The 23,005-nt window shown below is 42.6% G+C and overlaps 1 protein-coding gene across 18 annotated transcripts in view; it reads right to left on the bottom strand.

Moving 5' to 3' along the window:
- Nucleotides 1–23,005, bottom strand: part of MYCBP2 (MYC binding protein 2) — a 370,986-nt gene that overhangs the window by 141,098 nt on the left and 206,883 nt on the right. For all 18 annotated transcript variants that reach the window (XM_073614281.1, XM_073614278.1, XM_073614285.1 and 15 more), the window contains 6 exons: nucleotides 20,511–20,733; nucleotides 18,777–18,895; nucleotides 12,284–12,371; nucleotides 11,139–11,188; nucleotides 8,788–8,960; nucleotides 1,929–2,073 (listed from right to left, as the gene is read on the bottom strand). In XM_073614281.1, the coding sequence (XP_073470382.1) occupies nucleotides 1,929–2,073; nucleotides 8,788–8,960; nucleotides 11,139–11,188; nucleotides 12,284–12,371; nucleotides 18,777–18,895; nucleotides 20,511–20,733 (798 nt within the window). The remainder of the gene's footprint in view (nucleotides 1–1,928; nucleotides 2,074–8,787; nucleotides 8,961–11,138; nucleotides 11,189–12,283; nucleotides 12,372–18,776; nucleotides 18,896–20,510; nucleotides 20,734–23,005) is intronic.

The following is a 23,005-nucleotide window of genomic DNA, read 5'->3' on the forward strand; positions in this document are numbered from 1 at the left end:
AAGTTCAATGCTTCTGAGCATGTGTCGAATAGTTTCCGAGCATGCGTGATTTTTTGCGCGTCCGAATTGCATACAGATGAACGCATTTTCGGATACAAACTTTTTCCGACCGAAAAATAGAAAATCTGCTCTCAATCTTTTGCTGGCTGGAATATCACCAGCAAAAGTCCGATGGAGCATATACAAGCTTGCATTTTCCGACCAAAACCTCTCATCGGAGTTTTGCTGGCGGCATAATGTAATGTACGGGGCATAATGGGAAAAAGGCTTTAAGCCTCAACTCACCTAATCTCAAAAGAAGACTTAAGCCTAGTACACACCATTAGTTGTAACTGACAGCTCCGGTTGAAGCCGTTGTGTGCTAGGCTTTACAGGGGAAAACCCTGTACATGACTCATGCCAGATAATCACATCTAGGAGCGTATGGGTTGCTCACTAAGCTACTCGGGGAACCAAAGCGTGATCCCATGAAGTACGTCTGATTACAAGTGGTGCGTAGTGGACACAGCTGTTAAGGACAAGCTTGTACAGGAACTAAGACAAAGATCTTCACATCCAAGGGAATGGACCCAAAGAAGCATTTGCAGGACTTTTAAACTGTGCAGTAGCACAGGGAGTGTCACAGGTCAGGCATTCATCACATGTACAAAAATGCAAGAGACTGACTCCTCAAAGATGTTCTCTGCAGTGAAAGATTGGTGACCCAGAATCAATCCCCGAGATGATCACAGAGAATGGGGAGCCGACTGCCTCTAGGGCTGTGATGGTGCAGGAGTGCGTATAGGGCCTCTGAGGTGAAAACCAGCAAGGGTCTGAGTAAATTTGGCCAAGAAGTCTTGACTGACCAGTAGAAGAGGCCCCAGTTGATAAGCAGGGTAATCAGCCTTTCCCAGCGCAGTCAACTAGGTAGAGCCTATAGCTACAGGAAAATTGAATTCCAGATTGTAGATATACAGAACAAACATCCTAGGAACTGCTGAGATTGCGAGTTAGGATCACCCCACCTCGGCTTACTTAGCGAGTCTTCAGAGAAAGTGAAAGTGCTGAGGTAATGCCAATAGCTCTGGAGCTGGAAAATATACCCATCATCCTAGGACAATAGCAAAAAATGGAGGCATGCCGACTGTAGGAAGGGTTACTCTGGGGACGACTTATGATATTTTTTTTTTGTTTGCCAGTGTCCAATCCTCCTGTAGGCAGCAGTATAGTTAACAACTGTGTCCCTTAATGGATGACAAAAACATAATCAAATACGTATAGACAGATCGATAGATTTATTTATTTATTTTTTTTTAACAGAAAACAGCCTGAATCTGAAACAAAACTGGCAACTGCAAACGGGTTGCAGCAGATTCTATTTTATCTGGCCATTCCCTGATTACAGTATAAAGATTAAAGTAATCACACCCCTAACATAGTTAACATTGATAGTGATACCAAAGATGCCATCCTTACAAGCCTTCATTTAAACCAGACCAAAATATGTAGGGCATTTCCCCATGAGTCAAGTAAGAAATAAGTTTATTTTAGGGCAGGGAAATGCAATTAGCGGACCTCTAGCTGTTGCAAAACTGCAAGTCCCATCATGCCTCTGCCTCTGGGTGTCATACGTGTCGCTGTCAGTCTTGCTATGCCACTTTTAGTTCTGCAACAGTCGGAGGTCTGCTAATTGCATATCCGTTTTAGGGGTTTATTTCCTTATGCTTTGTAGTTAGATTGATCATGTCATACTATGGTGCTTGTGACTACAAAAAAATTAAAAAAAAATCATTTAGACTGATCTTTACAGATTCAAAAGATAATCATTCTTGGAATAAAAAAAAAAAAAAAAAAAAAAAAAAAAAAAAAAAAGAAAGCCTGAGAGATCCAAGTGAAAGAACTGTAAAACAAGCAGATAACCGACTAACAATTTTAAAAGCTTAACATACCTTCATGTTAGGCACATGGACAACATCCCCATACTGATCCTTTGTCTGTACAGTTATGGTAGTGGGCCAGCCACATCGGATATCATCCTTATTAAGGATTAGAGAAGTCTTCTGTGGATCAGCATATGAATCTGGTTGAAGCCACCTAGAGATACAAGCCTTGTGAAAATTACCTCGTTAGAGCAGCCCCAGGTATTTACTCTAAAATTTCGTAAATTTCTTATGACAATGATACAAAATACCAACATATGCAACATAGAAGAGTAGTAAAGCTCACAAGTCATAGTTTGCCTTTCCATTTTTCATCACTTTTTTCAATATCACATTGTAACACTTAAGTAGAAATTACTTTTCCGCATAAATCAGAGTATCTTTAGGGGCTATTCACACTATTGTGTGAATGTTACATGCGGTGGTACCATTCATTCTAAACAGCATCACAAAACACCTGTTGCACTGCACTGCCAGAAATAGTATATGTACCCCTTTTGGTGCGTTAGGCAGCTGCCTTAGACCCCCCCTTTCACACTGGGGCCGCGGCAGCGCTAAAGCGCCGCTCCTTTTAGCACTTTTTAAGAGGTGCTTTTAACCCCAAAGAAGGGGTTAACTACTCCCATTTTGCGGGTCTTTCAAAGCGCTGCCCATTCATTCCAATAGGCAGGGGCGTTTTGGGAGTGCTTTATACAGCGCTCCCAACCCAACCCAAAGATGCTGCTTTTGCAGGACTTTTCCCATCCTGCAAGCGCAACGCCCCAGTGTGTAAAGTCCCACTGGTATGAATGGGAGGCAGTTTTCAGTGTGAAAGGGGTCTTAAAGTAGTTCTAAAGACTAAATGGTTTTTACCGTAATGCATTCTCTGTAAAAAGGCAAAAAAAAAACCCACTACCTGTCCTATCCCTCCACCTCTGTCCTTAAACACTTACCTGACTCCATGTCACTGCTCCAACAATGCCTCCAGAGCCAACACCACTCCCCTCACTTCCTGCTTTCACTGAAGAAACTGGGGGCAGCAGAGCCATGCTCTACTGCTGCTGTCGAATTCCTGTCAGGGAGAATGGCTTACTGACATTTGTGTGTGTTTAGACCCAAACAGCCCAGCTCGGGACATAAATGGGAGAATGTACACAAGGGTGCCCCCTTTGCACCTAGTTTTCTACAGGAGGAACCCATAGAAAAGAGCAGTTGATCGCTTTGGGGGGGTCTGACAAAAGAGGAGGAAAATCACCTAGAGTTGGGTTGGGAAAGACCAATATTGGTACAAGGATGACATCTTTAGTGGTAAGGAATCCCAAAATGGCATAATGCATGTTAGTATTAGGAAGCATCTGGATAATGTAACATGCTTGCTGGGAATGTGGCGTTGTAGTGCATCTGTGCCCTGACTATAGATATTAAAGAGACCCTGTCATAAGACCATTCATGCCAAAAAAAATCTGATACTACAGTATACCTCTTCACTCCTCCTGCAACAGATACATAAAAGGTTATGTATGGAGGCAAAAGAAGGGGGTGGGGGAGAACGCTGGGCCAGCGCAAAGCATAATTATACACTCTTACAAGAGAAGAGGGCTATGGAACTCAAAGGCACAATGCAATTGAATAAAGTAATTTATGGAAAAGAAAAACACTGCAAGTAAGCATTTTAAAATATTTTTTCCTATAATTTACCAGCATTTTTTTTTATACATTGACAGTCTCTTTAAAGTATTTACATGTTCTTAACAAGTAGAATACCACTATTTTGTTGTAAAAATAGCATTTTTGTACTTGCCATAAAATCATTTTCTTGGAATCCATTTATAGAGGAATTATTCTTATACTACTGCCTACAGGATAAAAGGACACCAGCAAAAAAAAAACAAAACACCTTATTCCATCCAACCATGATGCCTCAGTTTTGTAGCAAAGCAGTACCAAGAGCACAGTGGGGTGGGGGCTGTGCTCAACAAAGGAAAATTAGATTTTACAGTGGGTAACACACACGGGGTGCGCAGCAAAAGCAACAAAGGCCCACAGCCCAAGAAAATACAAAAAACCCCAAACTGCAGCTTAAAAGGCTGCATGAAGGACCCAATACCTAAAATCTGGCATCAGATGAGGCTTGAATATCTGTCTGGCAGAACTTGGAAATGAAAACCGAAGACCAGATATGTCCAGTTCTGGAGACCTCATTCACAAAAAGATTAATACGCTCTAACAAGTCCAGAGACGGGCAACAAAACTGGTCAAAAGTCTGGGGACAAAACATTAGAAGAGATTTCAGGAACTTAATATGTACAGTCTGGAGGAAAGAAAGGAAAGGGGGGACATGACTGAAACCTTTGAATACATGAAGGAGATCAATAGGGTTCAGGAGGGCAGGAATTTCAATATGAAGCCAAGATCAAGAACAAGGTCATGACTTCAAACTAGCAAAGTTCAAAACTAAAGCTTAGTTTAGAAAGAGTAGTTGTGGACAGCAGGTGAGTCAGTCAACAGTAAGTGGATTGTGGAAAACAAAGCTGGAGACAAACAGATCTATAAATCAGACAAAAGTAAAAAAAAAAAAAAAAAAAAAAAAATTTTTTTAATTATATTTCTAACAGTACTCTATGTTTCCAGTGGTAGCCTTGCAAACATAGAAAAGATGCTTAAGGGGGTTGTAAAGGTAAAAATTTTTTCACCTTAATGCATTATATGCATTAAGGTGAAAAAACTTTTGACAATACCGCCGCCCCCAGCCCCCCCGTTTTACTTACCTGACACCTCGAATCTCCGCTGCTCGTTCCCGTCATCTCTATTGCAGCTCAGCCTGGTCGCTGATTGGCTGCAGTGGATGGATTGAAAGCAGCGCAGCCATTGGCTCGCGCTGCTGTCAATCACATCCGATGACGCGGCGCGCCGGGGGCGGGGCCGAGTGATACAGTGAGCGGCTATAGCCGCCGGCTGTATCACGGGAGCGCGCCCGCAAGAACTAACCACCATGCGAGGGAGCTCGCATTAAGGTGGATAGTTCTTGCGGGGAGGAGCTGAAACAGCCGCCGAGGGACCCCAGAAAAGCAGGTTCGGGGCCACTCTGTGCAGAACAAGCTGTACAGTGAAGGTAAGTATAACAAGTTTGTTATTTTTAAACAATAAAAAAATTACCTTTACAACCCCTTTAAAGCTGAAAGGAAAGGGTGGAACCCTTCTGGATGAGGACCTGCCCGAGCCACCTAGAGAAATTCCCCCCTTCGGCATTCCGTCTGATAACAAAAAAGGGAAATAGACTTCCTGAAAGTAAGGGTGGCTAAGAGCCCAACCCACATCCAGGAAATGGAGATAAATTTTCTCTTTGTAAACAGGAGCTGGACAGAAAAACATTATCCTTGTTGAGGCGAGAAGGCAGAAACTACTTTAAAGGGGTTGTAAACCCTCGTGGTTTTTCACCTTAATGCATTAAGGTGAAAAACCTTCTATAGTGCAGCAACCCCCCAGATCCTTTCCCCCCTTTTACTCACCTAAACCCGGTCTTTCCAGCACTGAGAGTGAGCACACCAACTCCAGCCAGTGTCTCGAGCCCTGATTGGATAGATTGATAGCAGTGCAGCCATTGGCTCCCGCTGCCGTCAATCAAATCCAATGACATGGGAGTCGGGGCTGAGTCCTGTGGTGCTGCGGGACCCCTCTGTTATAAACCAACTGCATAGAGGAGGCAAGTATGACATGTTTGTTTTTTTTAAATGAAGGTTTAGTTACCCTTTAAGGCAAGAAAGGAGTCCTGAGCTTCAACACAACCTTGTTCCTATTCCAAGCCAGCAAAGAGCTCTTACAGAATAAGGCTACCAAGACACCCATCTTGCAAAAGTAATGGGTAAAGGAACACTACCCTCAAGGGTGGGAGTAGAGAGAGGTCTACAGTATAATGGGTTCAAAATGATTTCTGAAGCACAGAGAGAACTAGATTAATGTCCCACAGAGTCAGAGTAACAGATGGAGAGCCACATGATAGACCCCCTTATTCAAAAATCTTAAAACTTTTACACAATGTGAGATGTGTGTAGACGAGCATTTCTCAACTCCAGTCCTCAAGGCACCCCAACAGGTCGTGTTTTCAGGATTTTCCTCAGATGAAACAGCTGTGGTAATTACTAAGGCAGTGAAACTGATCACCTGTGCAAAATAATGGAAAGCCTGAAAACATGACCTGTTGGGGCGCCTTGAGGACTGAAGTTGAGAAACACTGGCCTAGACCTAGCAGGAAAGTAGCCTTCCTCAAAGTAACCACAGATTCAGAGAACACCATCTTTGAAAACCTGGGCTTACCATTAAAAGGGTTAGTTCACCTTCAAAAGAAAAATGTAAAAAGGTGAATGGACATTGGCCTGTCCCGCTGAACTTACCTGCAGGGTTGCTAAGGTGTCAGCTCCCCTGCAGCCACTCCAGCAGTCTGAGGATTTGAAGTCCCCACTTGTGCCACTTCTGACATAAATCAGATCGATTCTAATTGGCGAACTAACACTAAGGCCAGTGGCCGCAAAAAGGAATGATAAAAATCGGTACTTGAGCCACAAAAGAATCGGAAAATGCAGAAGCCCACAAATCATCCCCCAGGAGTCTTGTCAGGCTGGCATAATACATTCAAGTTCACAAAGAACACCGACCATGTATAGATGTCCAGCAGAGCTGCCATGGGTTACCAGAAAACAATGTTTGCGTGGGTTAGTCTGGAGCAATGAAAATCACCAGAATGCCCTCAATCCCGAGAAGCAGATGAGGATGTAGTACAAGGCAGGAAAGGCAAAGAACCAGGCATACCCACCCCCTGGAACCACTAGACTCAAGCACCCATTGCTTCCACAGGAAGATGCTTGTACCTGGAGACAATTCTGTCCAGGAGTAAGTAAACCTGGAGCACAGAAGGTCCTTATCCAGTTTTCCCCCATCTATGGTAATAAATCTGGGCATAGGGACCACTACCCCAGGGGGCCCAGGCACCATTGAATGAGGAAGTCTACCTACCAATGGTCCACACTTGGGATATATGCGGCGGTAAAGGCAGGAACATGAAGTATCACCCAGGACAGGATCCCCACCTGTCTTGCTGAAGCGACACTTCCAGTGCCTCTCTAATTGACATACACCACCAATGTGGCATTGCCCGACTTAATCCATACTGTACCTTTCAGCAAGATGGTCCAACGCTGCAGAGACAGACAAATCACCCTAAGTACCAGGATGTTCATCGGGAGAGGGGATATCTCTAGAGACCAAGTACCTTGTACAGAAAGGGTGCCCTGTACCCCTACCCATTGCAAGAGGCTTGCACCCATAAGTATCTTCCAAAAGATGGAAATAAATGACTTCCCTGATTCCACAGTTGGATCCCTGAGCTAAAAGGGTAGGGACAACCTTGAATTTAGAGCCAAGTTAATAAGTCTGTCCAAAAACTTGATAGAGCTCTAGAAGTCTGGACTGAAAACTGGGCAGATGTCCAAAAGGAGACAATCAGGCCCAAGACTCCACATAAAAACAAAGTCAGATGACTTCTGGATTGGGAAAGCCGAATCTGGGTTCAGATTATCTGAAGTTTCTCCATTGGAAGAAGTGCTCTGCCCCGAGAGCTGTGTCCAGGACTAGACCCAGATTCTCCAAACAATTGCTTGATTCCAGCAATGATTTCTGAAAGCTCAAGAACCATATGAACTGCTCCAACATCTGGACCATCAACATCACATTGTCTGACAAAGACAGCACCAACTGTCACAATGGAGATAAAATGAGAATGCAGCATGGGTAATATCTAAGCCAGCGCCCGGATGAACACAAAGGTTGGCAATGAGAGGCTGAAGGCAGGACCGAACAGGTAGTATAGCAATCTCTCAAATGCTGGTAAAACTGGGTAAGGAGTAGGTATGCATGCTTAATCACCACAGATGCCAGAAAACTTGCACTGAAAATGCAACTGCACTACCCTCATTTATTATGTCAGAGTGGTTCTGGCAGCCTGCTAGACTTCTAACATAAACACCATATGCTGCAAACTGTTCAGAAACAAACTTCTGAGCTCCTGTAGAGATGTTTGATGATGTATTACTCCACAGCACCTGCAGCTACAGTGGTCTTGTAGAAGGACAGGGATTACAGCAATGCGCCAATATGCAGTAAGCTGTATGTTAATGTGCTTTGCTTTAAAGGCAGCCCTTTTATTTTGAATGGATTGAACAATGCACATCAACCCAGATTTTTGTGTTACATTGCATTTCGTCAAGGTGCAATGCAGGCACATTGCACAGGGCATTAGGGTGCCATTTAAAAAAATGAAACATGTGCATATACATGTCATTTTAAAATTCTGGTGCACTTGAGGGGTAGGGTATTTAACATTTACTTATTTTACACACATTTCCTCATGGATAGTTGGTTCACCTTACCATGGTAACATTTCACTTACAAAATTGATCTAAATGCATGGTGTTCTTTGTGAAAAGATCACTACTACAAATGCATGTTGCTTCAAAGGGAGACTGAATAACTGGATATGCACTTCTCCAATAAGGCAATCAAAGAAAATACTGTTGATGTCAGAGGGGCTACTTGTATAATGAGAATGGTGAGGTGTTGGAATTAAATTGTACTTTAGAGTGCCCAAATGAAGGATCCCAGGAGCAGAACAATGCTGTGCTGGACTACTGCTGACAGCCAGTAGCTTCAGCACACAACCCTGGTAAAACCTGCTTTAAGCCAAATACTGAGAACCAATCCAAGGTTGAGAGCAGTCCCAGAGTACTTTTAAACTTTTTGCTTAAAATACAAGGTTCTAATGTTTTTGTATAGACCAGAAAAAAAACCTCCCACGCAATAATATACCATAGTGAGCTACAGAATTTGAAATACGAACCTTGCCAAACGTCCACCGCTAGACCCTGGCACACAAGTGATGAAATCCTCCAGAAAGGACTGCTCATTGCTTTGAATCTGCAAAGGAAGGTTTCCTTCTAGGGCTTCCAGAATGGTTGGCGAATGAGACAGAGCAAGGCCTTTTCCTAAAATCCCAGAATGAGTTTTGCACACCTGTAAAACAACATGCATTTTAGCAAATCCAATTGGTTTTAAAAAGGTATTGATGCAATATAAAAGTCATTTTGGGTGTACACATCTATTGTAACACAAACATCTCCCCACTTGCTGTCTTTTGATTAAATACAGTACATTAGTTATTCCCACTTAATGGGTAAAGAACCTATTTTTTTCTATGTGCAGTGCTCCTTTGGTAAAATGACCTTTTTGTTAACAGCACACTCAGAAGAAATTCCACCAAATAGGTGTCAAAATAATTATACAGTTTATCAAAATAATTTTTTTTATACACACAGAAGTGTTTTGCGAAAAATAGAAATGTTTTTGGAAATAGAAGGTGTTAGCAGGCTTTTGTACCATGGGCTTTGACTTTTTAAGTGGCAACACGGTACTTTTACCCAGTAACCTTTTTGATATAATTATTCGGAGCAGAGTCAAACCAGTTTCCCTTGAAAAAGTAAACAATTGACCTGTTTTTTTTTTTTTTTTGACAAGCCATTCAAGAAAGCTGTTGAATAGCGTCCATAAAAGCCCGATTTGGCATCTCTGTGTGTCAGAATCTGACTCAACTTTTGATTGGCCCAGATCTTCTTGAGGCTTTGACACTCCCACAACAGCAGCTGCACATTGTTAGGCTAGTTCTACAACAGCAAAAGAGTCTTCATAAATAGCTTCCAGACGATTGTCCAAAGCATCCTTAGTGATTATTTTTATAAGGGAATAAAAACAAAACAAACTAGACTTTACAAACATGGTATACTTACCTGCCCTGTTGCAGTGGATTTGCACACAGCAGCCCAGATCCTCCTCTTCTCAGGTCTCTCTTTTGTGCCCCAGGCCCCTCCCTCCAGTTGAGTGCCACCACAGCAAGCAGCTTGCTATGGGGCAACCGAGCCGAGTCACAGCTACCCGTGTTCATTCTGACACGAAGCCCCAACCTGGCTCCGCCCCCTCTCCCTCCTGATTGGCTAGCTGACCGACAGCAGCGGGATCCAGTGGCACCGCTGCTGTGTCTCAGCTAATCAGGAGGGAGAATCTCAGATGAATGACACTTGTGGACATCGCTGGACAGAGGGACCTCAGGTAAGTGTTAGGGGGGCTGTTGCACACAGAAGGCTTTTTATGTTAATACAATGCATTAAGATAAAAACCTTCTGACCTTACAATACCTTTAATTGCCCGGACCCTATCCACTGGAACTGTGTCTTTGCTTAAATCAAAAGCTGCCGGATCCACCGCAGGCATACCTAATTTCTTAGTGAACTCACTTTACAAGAGGTACTGTTCATCAAATTGTATAAGTGAACAAACACCTTTTTAGTGTGAGCCCAGTCTGCATATATCACATCCTTTAAATGAGGATGTACAGTGAAAGATTAGGGATGGGACACCACAATTCCAATCCTGTAACCTTTGGAGTACAGAATTTTTGAAGTGCCTTATTTAAGTTGGTCTGGATAACCCGCACAAGACAATCTACAAAGGCCTTCTGGGTCTATTTCATTAGGATAATAAGGCCACCATTGCTGATCATCAGCTAAAAAAGCAATTTGCCTGGCTGTCTCTGGCTTCAATACTTTGGGGTGCTAGCCTGGAAAAAGTATGAACATAAAATCAGAACTTTCTACACACACACACACTTGCTCTGTGTCAGTGATCTAGAAAATAAACTGAGCTGGTGTACCAGCATGACAGCCAGGGACTTAGCATCGTCAAAAGGCGAGGTTAGCTATAGCAGTCCCCATACTACTCCATTACAGGCCTTTAAAAGAAGTAATTAGCCGACACAGATTTAACCTACATATTTGCACAACTCTAACCATTTTAAATGGAAAGTCCATCTCAAAACTCATTTCCATTTTGATGGGTGCTAAAGCTTCTTATACCTCCTACTTCTCCAGAAGCAAGGTCTCTACAGTTGCACTACCTTTAATTTTACCAGTGCCCTTATATATTTATATTTTAAATGCATTTAATACTATGGAGAATTCAACTGGAGAAAAAAACCTCACTGGCTAATGAGGTCTCGTTAGATTACAGCCAAATGTTTCGAAAGTGAGCCTTTAGACTATTGACCTATGACGCTAAAACAAGTGGGCCATTTGTATTAGAAAAGCATTAAACCAAAGCCATAATTGCTAGCAGATCATTCATGCAGTCTGGGTTGTTTACCTGTAAAGCAGCCTCTTCAACAATCTCCAAATCTTCTTCCAATTCACTACCTGAAAAAGAGAATGGTTAAGTTGCTCCTCTATTGAGTTAGACATCATAAGTCTTAAGCAGGCCATAGAACTCATAATCTGATGGCATAAATTCTGTACAAACTCCTTCAGAGCTACCAAATATTGCAATAGGAGGATCTAATAATATCTTCAATTTGTTTGCGATCAGACATGCCTTTGCATACAATCTGATAGTACAACCACCGTTGGATCCTTTAACAACATGTATGGCCAGCTCTACTCTTCCAAATGTTCTGCAAGCTAAAAATCATTCAAATAACAAAAACGACGAATTATTCACAACAAAATTGGTCGAAACACATTACTTGACTACTCAGTAAATGGGGGTTTTCAGCTTAAAAGCGGAGTTCCACTCGTTTAAGTATATTAAAAGTAAGCAGCTACAGTTTAGCTGCTGACTTTTAATTAACACACACTCACCTGTCATCCAGCGATGCAGCCTCCCAAAGTCTCGCTCCTCTTCCCCACGCCGTCATTGCAAGTGTGGGAACCCAGATGTGACAGCATGTGGCTTCACAGCTGGGTGCGCGCGAGTCGTGCTGCGCTCTTAATGGCCAGGCAATCTTCTGGGACCTGTGACGTGTCCCAGAAGATTGCAGAGAGGGAGGGGTTGCCTAGGGGGAGAGTCGCCGAATAGCCGACGGAAGCGGGACAGAAAGTACCTGTCAAAACTAGGTACCCACACCCCAAAAAAATTACATCCAAATGTGGCATGTAATGGGGGCAAGGACTTTTGGGTGGAACGCTGCTTTAAACAAAACAAAACAAAAATTGTGATCATTCTTCTGGCCCTTCTGAACAGGTCTCATAACTTAAAGTGGAACTGTCATTTTTTTTTTTAACCTTTTTTTTTAACCTGGCCAAGAGTAAAAAAAGGAAAGGTGTCCACCACCTTTATTAGCCCGAAAAGCATTCTATTTTAAAACGCTAACTGATCAGTTAGCAGGCTGGACACAAACTGACCTGTCTAGCTGGGGTTCTAATGACAACCAAATAAGGAATGCCAACTAACAGGATCAATCTTTTGAACAGAAATTGTGTATTTTATTGAATAGCTCAAATATATTGTATTACCAATAGGGAGAGCCAAATCTTTCTTCATTAAAGCAGCAGCGCATATGCTTCCTAGGTTGGCAAGTTCTTTCTCCAGCTGGATAATGCCCTAAAAACAGATTTGAAGAATAAAGTTATTTAAAAACAAACTGATAAAAATGTAAGGTAAGACACCCGATATTGTGGTGGATATGATTATTCCATAGTCTATGCACTAGTGCATAGACAGGGCAGTCAACTGCTAAAGCTGGGTATACACGTTTTTTCCTTTCAACCATAGGGGGAAAAAAAAAAAAAAAAAAACACCACACACAACACCACCTCACAAATCCCCACATCAACACAAGCGGTTTGGATGCAGGGGTCTCTTCTGCAACAATATGGTATTCTGACAGCAGGGTGTGTTAATTAACTTTTCATTCTTTCACTTACATATTAAGCAGTTTGCCCGATTTTCAACTTAAAAATGGGTGAGAGACAGACTCAAGGTATCGGGTCCAGCTCAAGAACAGAGCTGCTTTCCTTGATGCAGAAAGACTCCCATTCCTTCTCAGTAGTGAAGGCACAGCAGTACCTTTGTTGCGTCCAACAAAGTCTGATGCAGGATCCAATAAAGTAGAGGGAACCTCCTGTTCTGGAAGATCAGAATACTGCTTGGGAGCAACCACCAGGATATGTGGAGCAGACCCTTTACTAGTCAGCTGAAGGCGAGGCTGAATGCATACATCAGAGACTATCTGGTCTATAGGGGCAGACATTTTAGACTGCTCACTAACTAAACCCTCATTGTAGAGAAAGCGGCCAAAACACAGAAAAAAATTAAAAAAAAAAAAAAAAAAAAAAAAAAAGGAAGAAGAAGAAGGAAGAAGAGGTCTCTGAACTAGGGTAGTCACCCTCTACTACAGACGACATTGGTTTCAGCTGTGAAAACTGAAAAGGTGAGATCCAGCTGAATCCTGCAGACAAACCCTCGAAGGAGAAGTTTTCCACTGAGATTTATTAGGCCTACTCTTAAGGGGGTCTTCCATCAATCCCAGGAAAAAAAAAGGAGATAAAAAAACACTAGGCCAAACACAAGAGCCAAGGCTCTGCTGTATCAAGTTTGCATGGCTGGCACCAAGGATTTAGATCCCTAACCAGGTGAGAGACAGTCAAAGCTGATCTCATTGGACATAGAACCTCAGAGGGTCCCTCTGGCAAAGGAGAATGGTGTGGTATAACAGACACCACTGAGGCCTTGTTCTGGGGTAAGTGAATTATCCTGAGGGGGAGAGAGTGGTGGCCCAGACATGACACAGCTCCAGAGGCAGAGCTGACACACCATCTGTAGAAAGGGGGCCAGGTGGTGAGAGAAATTCAAGGGGACAGTGCATTAGTCTGTGCAGTAGCACAGGTAAGACCAGAAGAAATGGCTTGAGAGTCCATCCATGGCTGTAGCTTGCAGATCATTTCAGAAACTTTCTGGTATAAACACAGGACAGACCAGGAAAGTATGACCGAGGAAAGTTTACCAGGTGTCCTTCACCCATCAACTAAGTTTTTACAGCACTCCCGGTGCCTGACTACCCCAGCGTCCCTTTGGACGGGCTCAGGGTGCACGCCAAATTCCCTGGGGTCACATGCAGCACACAGGACATCCCTGATGTAGTGCAAGAGCCTGCCTGATTGAATACAGAGTGATTGGATTGATGGTGTCTCTTCCTATTATATTGGATAGGTAAATCTAAAAGGAGATTGTACAATCAGATTGTATAGTGAATGGCCACATTTATACACTTAAAATGACTAGTTGCGCTTTCAGTGTCATTGTTAATGGCACACCAAACAGAAGAAAACACACATTTTGCCACATGAAAAAACAGGTGACAAATGCAGTAACAAATTTACAAAAATGTCCTATGAGCTACCAGGTAGAGCACAGCCCACTGAAATTGACAGGCTGCCCTATGTGTGTCACTGTAAAAGCGAGCCAAAAAAATGCACTCCCATCACTCTAGGTGTGAATGGGGCCTGAAAGTGAAATTGGTGCGTTTACACAAGAACGGGGCTCCATTCACAGCTGTTTTTCCAAACACATGTCAAACTACACAGAGAAAGTGCGCTTTGCCATGCGTTTCATAAACGCTGCAAATATGCATTGTGTTTTTGTTGTCATCACATGTTAAAGGCTCCCGAAGTGCGTCAAACACTGAAAACTGCGGTAACGCACCATGCGACACTCTAAAAATAGTTCTGGAGCTTCTCTGGGGCGATTGCTGCGCTTAGGGCAGTCTATTCAAGTGAATGGGCTGCACTATGTGTGATGAGTGAAAACAAACACACAAATCAAACGCATGCAGGAATGTGAGTTGTTAGGTGGAGATGTGAATGAGGCCTCACGACTAAGTGTCTCCATCTACTCCCTCCTATGTACTTGTATAAAGATGCCACACTCTATGCAATCGGATTGTACAATCTCTGTACAATTTCCTTTAGATTTACCAGAACTATGGAATAGAAAAAGACACACCTGAACAATCCATTTAATTTGTAGCAAATCAGGCAGGCCCTTGTACTACATAGCCGATGGGAGATCTAAAGGAGATTGTACAGCAAGTGGGTGGAAGGTGAAATTTTAATGAGGGAGGTGTGGTCCAGTGTGGTGATCATGCCCTCTTATGTGATGCAACAAGGAAGTGATTGCTTCTGGGAGATGACCCAAGAGGAAGTGAATGCTGATACAAGCTACAGGAAGTGATGTAATCTGAAAATCCATTCAAACAATACAAGACTGACAAGATACTAAATATCATGTGAATGAGGTAAGTGAGAAAAGCACATTGGGAGGGCTGGGTCAGGAATGGCATTGGAAAACACTTGTATTTATTATGAAAAGTGAAATTCTGCCCAAAAAGGTGAACATATCCTTTAATGAAGTAGGGGTGCACCTTCATGCAGATATTTTGTCTGCAGACTTAGCGGATTTCTGACTGCTAGAATTGCAGGCATAGAGTCAGAATCTCCACCACAATGCTTACTATAGTAGAAGAGGATGGGGATTCAGCTGACCCTTCCTTGGATTCTCATATGCCAAAGCAGATGTATGCTTTGGCCTCCCATGGAACCCTTGATGATGCAAGAGTAGGCCCACAAAGACCATGACCTTTAAAAAGGTCAAGTGAGTCAAATGCTCTTTGGAATGCCATCAGTGGCTCAGCACCTTAACCAGAGTGCTCTGCACATCTGTATGGATATTAACCCCATGCAGGTCACAAGTTTAGATGCTTTTAACAAGCCATCACAACTAAAAGTGTAAGGCCTCAGATATCTGTTCCACCCATTCTTGTACTAAGAAGTCTACCCTGGCAAAATGAAAAGATCTAACCCTAGTCTGCAATGGTTTGACAGAGGGAAAACTGGGACTCCAAAAGGTGGGATTTTAGCTGCTGGCCAATAGAATCTCTAAAGGTATGCCATCTGCAGGTGTAGTGGCTTTCTTGCACAGGTGGATCACTGTCAGATCCACGGTGGGTAAAGACTGCCATTTACCAATTTCTCTTTCAAAGGGAATTAGTTAAAACACTCTAGTGTGGCCCAGGACCATGCTGGGTGCTTAGCGTTGAGCTACTCCAAATAGCAGATGCAATAAAAGATGCATGCAGCTGAAGAAGCTCTGAAAGACCCAAGGCTGAAGACAGCTGGCTGATCTGCCAAATGTTGTTTACTACATCAATAGCTGAAACAACCTCTTGTAATTTTGGGGTGAGGACAGGCGACTGTAGGACTCAGAATTTGAGTCAGGGATGGACCCTATGACCAGTAGTCCAATCTGTTTTACAGCCAAAGGGAGGACAGAGACTGATTCTGCAGAAGGAACTGGAGCACACTTGGAACCTCTGCACTCAGTATGTGAGAAAATTTGGGTGAATTTAAACTCAAAGTTATATTACCGCAGCAGAGGCCCCTGACAGCATGGCAGGGGACTCTGCCTCACCTGATGGAGCCATCCGGTCACTGGATTCCAGACATCAGTGCCATCACCGGGTAGAGTAAATACCTCAAAAACCTATGAGCATGTGGGCTGGGGCAACCCGTAATAGCAGAACTGTGTGCCAGTTAGAGCTGCACGATTCTGGCTAAAATGAGAATCACTATTTTTTTTTGCTTAGAAGATAGATCACGATTCTCTCACGATTCTTGCGGTGTAACATCATCTTTCACATTAAAACAAAAATTGGGCTAACTTTACTGTGTTTTTTTTATTCATTGAAGTGTATTTTTTCCCAAAAAAATTGCGTTTGAAAGACCGCCGAGCAAATAGTGCGACACAAAATATTGCAGCAATTGACATTTTATTTCCTAGGGTCTCTGCTAAAATAATTATATATATATATATATATATATATATATATATATATATATATATATATATATATATTTTCAGGTACTTGTATAGCGTTATCAATTTACGCAGCGCTTTACATATACATTGTACATCAGTCCCTACCCTCAAGGAGCTTACAATCTAAGATCCCTAACTCACATTTATACATACTAGGGACAATTTAGACAGGATCCAATTAACCTACCAGCATGTCTTTGGAGTGTGGAAGGAAACCGGAGTACCCAGAGGAAACCCACGCAGGCACAGGGAGAACATACAAACTCCAGGCAGGTAGTGTCATGGTTGGGATTTGAACCAGCGACCCTTCTTACTGCTAGGCAAAAGTGCTATCCACTACACCACTGTGCCGCCCATATAAATAATGTTTGGGGGTTCCAAATAATTTTCTAGCAAAAAATAGTGATTTTAGGTTAACAAGTGTCAGAAAAAAAAGTGGTTAAACTTCCCGCATTTACACTTTGTTTAAAAACTTAGTAGACTGGCTGGATTTTTTTTTCACACAGAAGTTTTATCCCTTTGATCTAAGAAGGAAGAGTTTGTCACAATGTTTCAGGAAAAACTTGGCAGACTGCCAGGATGTTTTCTTTTGACAGCTGAGTGAGCAGATAAGTCTCTCCACTTGTTATATGAAAGAATCGGCAAACTCTGCAATAGAGATAGTCAGGGGGGTCGAATCGAGATCACGATTTTTTAACGATTAATTGCGCAGCTCTAGTGCCAGCAATGTAACTATGACCAAGTGTGAGGCTAGGGTCCAGGTACTCACAAACACAGACAGCTGGTGACTGATGGTCGGACGACCAGAAGATCAGAATACTATAGGCAGACCATAGGAACACAAGAGAAACTGAGTTACAGGTGGTTCCTTTGCAAAGCAAGAGCAGCATTAGGATGCTTCCCCAACACTGAATGGCAGGAAAGACTGCATGGAGCATGTACTACCCCAATCAGGGGAGGACATTAGCACTCAATCCCTCAAAACCTTTATGCTGTAAAAACAGCAATAGTGGAAAGTTCGAAAAGACATCAAGCAGAGTCTTCAAAAACATGGAAAGTGCTCTGAGGCTAGCTTTTACTAGTACCTGAAGGTCTGGAGAGCACAAGCAAAACTCCACGTCCCTTCAACATCCAGTCGGGCCTGGATACGGCACTCCAAAAAGTCAATCTAAGGAAAGGCCAATCCAGATAGCTGCCATTAAGAGACCAGCTCAAGCAGCAGTGTAGTAAGAAATCTTGATTGTCAATCTCTTTTTCCAAAGAAATTTAAAAAAAAAAAAAAAAAAAAAAAAAAAAAAAAAAAAAGGACTGGCTGGAAATAGGCAGGTTTATCCTGGGCTAGTCTTTTTTTTTTGCAAGTGTTAACCTTCGTGAAGGTGGCAGTATAACCTGACAGTATGAGAATTCCAATTTCCCTTAATAAATGAAAAAGATAATTTCTTCTAAAGCAATAAAGTACACACTTGAGAAATTTTACAAAAGTCATAATGCTCCAATTCATTATAGTTTATTTTATATAAACATGCCACCCCTACGGCTTCAAGTGGTTTGGAAGAGGATCAATCTTCAAGAAAGACAACTGATTCTTAGATAATTTTAGAGGCTGCACAACTGAAAAAAAAAAAAAAAAACAAACACACCACACGCACCTCTATGGCCCTGTTCAGAGCATTTCTGCTACGCAATTTTCAAAGAGGTCTAATTCAATTTTGCGTGTCGCATAGGGCCAGTCCATTCACTTGATTCGGCTGTCCTATGTACCTTTGTTGCCTAAAAACGAAGCTTCTGCTCCTCTTTGGGTGACAAGCTTCATGTGATTTTTAAAATCATGGTTTGCTTTGTGACAGTCGCGGCAAAATCGCATGGCGTGCCTTTAAAAAATAGCGCCACCCAAAAAAGTGTCATGTGTTCTGCTGCAATTCTGCCCGCAATACCAAATTGCAAGATTTGAGCTGGGTCTTAAACTCTTAGAGCACATGCAAAACAAAGTGCAAATGGTAAATAAAGTAGGCCCAACAAATATGTGCACCATATTTTAACCAACTGCAATTTTACCAGGTGAAGGATTTTTCTGCCCAAGTCTATCATATAATGTTTACAATTTATACTGCTGAAATTGTAAAGAACACTAACCTCATCAAGTCCTTGGCTAAATTCATATCCGATGGCAAAACACTTGAACCCATAAAAGCTAGCCTTCTCATCTTTGACATAGTCGGATGCAGTTTCGAGTGAAAACATAGCCTCATTGCCTGCAAAAAAAAAAGAACAACAATGAATATTTGGCATCAGCAGTTATATTACCCACAAAAATAGACCTACGTCAAGGTTTACCAGAAGGCAAAACTACAAGGGGCATATCCTAGATCAGGGGTAGGGAACCTTTAAGAGGTGGAGATCCACCTGAACAACATAAAAATCAAAAATATCTAGGATGTGCTTTTTTATTTATTCATAGAAAATTACATTTACTAGCAAGCCCTCAAAAAAAAAAGTAAAGACTTAGAATCCCCTCCGTGGCCACAAAGCAAAGTAACGCGATCACAGTGTGTACCTCAGCCACTGCCTGTGCAGCTAAAGGAAGAGTGGTTGGGAGGTGGTAAAACTGCAGCTCAGCTGAGGGGTTTTACTGTCCCCCCCCAACCACTAGTGTGAACAAGCCCTAACGCACAGATCACTTCACAAAGTACTACTAAAATGATCCCCTCTGCTCCGTGCAATTTACTCCCCAACCATATGCCTCACAATAGAGATCTCCCCCAACATCCCCTATCCTCCCCCCTAGCCTACTGCCTCAGGACAGACTCCCTGTCCAGCACAGAGCAACCAGCTTTACAACACAGAAAACCCCCAGCACAGCCCTCCACTCACCCAGTACAGACTCCCCTTCCCAATTCAGGTGCCTCAATACAGAAAACCCCCTCATCTCTTGCCTCCCATCCCCCAGGGTACAGAACTGCAAGAACAGACCACTCAGCTCAGAGTGAGAAGTCCAGTGCCGGGGGACACCAAGCTACCCCTCTCACTGAAGCAGCACAGCAGGGCTGTTGCGGCCACCCTCACAGTTTTTTGTGTGTTACACAGCACTATAGAATCTTTGACAGGCACAATGAGCCCACACCTGCTGCTTCAGTGAGAGAGGTAGCTCTCCTCCTTGCTCGATCCGCCAGGCTCTCCTGCTTGCCCGATCCACCCACCAGGCTCTCTCACTCCCTGCTCAGTTCTCCCCTTCCCCGGCTCTTTCCCTGCTCTGGACTTCTCACTCTGGTCGGCCCAGTACGCCACTGGGGAGGAGCAGTTTAGCTCAGGGTTGGCAATGCAGAGAAGCGATCCACTCATCACCTGGCCTTGATCAACAGGTTGCCGACCCCGATTCTATATCATGACTGGAGTCTTGGACATCAATTTAAACTTTCAAAATTAATTGACAGGAGGTCACTGTCAACTCCAATGTACCCCCTTACCTACCGAGCTCCTCAAAATGGCGATATAGAGATATGATCTAAAAAGTTAACAGAAGATGGGAGATCTGCTCATTCTGTATTAATGTATATCCGAACCCCAAAAAGCAACAGCGAATTTAATATAAAAGAAAGCACCCTTTAACAGTATTTCTATACTTCTTTGTAGGCTTACAAACCGACCATTTATTGCAAGCATAGCTCACAGAGATACTTGCCTAGAAAAAAAAAAAAAAAGTCTAGAATGCAGGTACACAACTAGGTTTTAAAGGGAGTCGTATCAACTTGTGTACCAGAACAATCGATAACTGACACTTGACATCTCAACATAAAAAATTTAAGTCAGCACCTGATCTATGGCTATACTTGTTAAAACCATTAAATAAGCATCAAGAATGAATATTACCTGGTAATATTAAGACAGCAGTTGGCCACCCAGAGGAGCCAGAAAATTTCTTGAGCTCAACCCAGGAGCTAAGGCTTTCATGAATAGGAAGCTTTGGTCCAAAACCTGAGATATGTGCATATCGGCCTGGGATCAACAGACGCAAAACATCTTCAGGCTGAGCAGTGCCACACTGAGGGTCAAATTCCACAGATATCCACCTCACACATTCAGGGAAAGATACCTTAACAGCAGACAAAAAGGTATTCATGTAATGTAAACCTTACCAAAAAAAAAAATTCAATAAACAAGTATAAAAAGGAAAAAATTGGCTAATTAGATAATTAACCACTTGTTCTCCAAGCAAATTCTGACACTTCACATGCATATAAAAAAAAAAAAAAAAACACACACAGCATTTTTTTCCTTAGATAATTAGATTCCCCAAACATATATTTTGTGGAATAGGCAGTGGAGGAAAAAACAAAAATGGTGGTTGTAGGGTTTTTTTTTTTTTTAAACTGGGATTTTTAAAAAAAGTTAAGCATACATACTCGCCTAAGTGGACGCAACTGAGTGATCAAAGAACGCTGATCGCTCAGTTCTCAAGTCCACCCTGAGCACAGAGGTGGACATTCTTGTCGTGTCCATCCAAAAAAATTGTATAGATTCGGACAGAACACGGTTTACTCAAGCTTGCACAGAGGAAGTTTAATATAGTGCTAGAATTTTTACGAATAAGTACGGTGGGTAGGCTTATCTGGGTAAATGTAGCTTCGACATCTACCGAAACACAGGGGTGAGCGGGAGCCATCAGAATAAGGACCCTGATGGTGTTGTCACTCGCCTCTCGGCAGGGTACAAAACCTACCTGATCCAAATATGAATCAAAGGCAGAATAAAAGGTTTGGAGACGTTCTGCTCTGACTTTGGGGAAGATTTTTTGGTAAAGATTTATAAGATAATTGGCCAATAGCTGGCACATAGGGTAGGATCCTTACATTCCTTGGGAATAATGGTGATGTGCATCTCTTGGGCTCGACTAGGGCTCTTCCCTGAAGGTAGTGGGTGTATGGCAGCTGTGAGCTCCTGTAAGGGGAAGGGGGTGGCCAGAGACTCAATAGTTGTGACCAAGAGTGGGGAGAGATGCTGACTTTATGCAATCTGTCAAGCTCTAGGAAAGAATGCCACTGGATCGGGAAAGAAGTGGAGTCTGCAGAGTGGGTGATCTCGAAGTCCCTAATCAGAGTGAAGCGCTTCTTGGACCACAGTGTCACAGAGTAGAAATTAATTCAGTCTCCAAGAGGAATATGGTTTTGGGGTATGCAGAACATATAGGGTCGGAAACAGTGGGCAACGATCAGACAACAACTTTATGCCAATGCGGGAAGAGGCCTGACAACTTAGTAAAGAATGGGAAATATAGAAATAGTCTATTCTACTGCAAGAAATGTGGGGTAAAGGCTTTCCCTGTAGGGTGAAGTAAACCCCAAACATCTGTTGTAGAGAATGTAGTTTATGTACTACAGTAATAGATGGTAGGGAAAAATGGGCTTTGCCCAAGGAGGTGTCCATGCTCGAGTCAAACACATACCTAAAGTCACCCCCCCACAATAAGATAGTCCTGTGCAAGCTGTTCTAGTTTGGACATTGTCAGGAAAAAACATTTTTGGGCCCAGATTAGTTAGGTAGATGTTGGCAAGGGTGAACAGCTTATGGCAGAGTACAACGTTGAACAAGTACAGGGTCTTTAAACGCCTTAGCAATCTAAGCAGGGAGGGATGAATGGAAAACGACTGCTGAACAACGTGACATGGAAAAGACCGGAGTTTAAAACCATGACGTCCGATGTTGAACAGCGATGTTGAAGTGTTGAACACAGTGATGTGGAGATGACCAGATAAATTGAACAAACTCAAGCACCAGTAAGACATTCGGCATATGCAGGATCTCCAAAGGCCCTGAGGATCAATGTTGCGCATAGTTCTAAATCTGATGCAACAGGTAAGTAAGGAGGTACAAAAGTTCCTGTGACCTTGGGAGTCACAGCCAGGTGAGGTTTTGGTTGACAGGGGCAACCAAAACCGGGGGGAGTGCCAGCATAAACACCAGAGATATTACAGAGCGCAAGGTTGTGGGAAAGACAGAGTATCTTATGAATAACTAGTACATACTTACAGGGAGGTTGAAGTAAAATAAAGCTGGGGTGGTAGTAGGGCAGTTTCATATTGTTTTTTTTAAATACTTGGTGTCATTTGTAAACTGCACTTAAGATTTTTTAAATCATTTTCAATTATTTTTGAATCAACTTTATTGCTGTCACAAGGGGTGAACATGATCACGTGTGAAATTATGGGACATGACAAGTACTCTTTACTGAGCGATCTGGTGTCTATCAGACCCCTTCTTTGATTTGAGCAGATTCTTTAAAAGCCAACAACTTGAAACAAAACTGGAAGTGACTAAATTCTTGTTGCTTCCGGTTTCATTCATACACCATAGAGGGGGGAAAAAAA

The sequence above is a fragment of the Aquarana catesbeiana genome, linkage group LG02, assembly GCF_042186555.1.
Source record: "Aquarana catesbeiana isolate 2022-GZ linkage group LG02, ASM4218655v1, whole genome shotgun sequence".
Taxonomy (NCBI): Eukaryota; Metazoa; Chordata; class Amphibia; order Anura; family Ranidae; genus Aquarana; species Aquarana catesbeiana.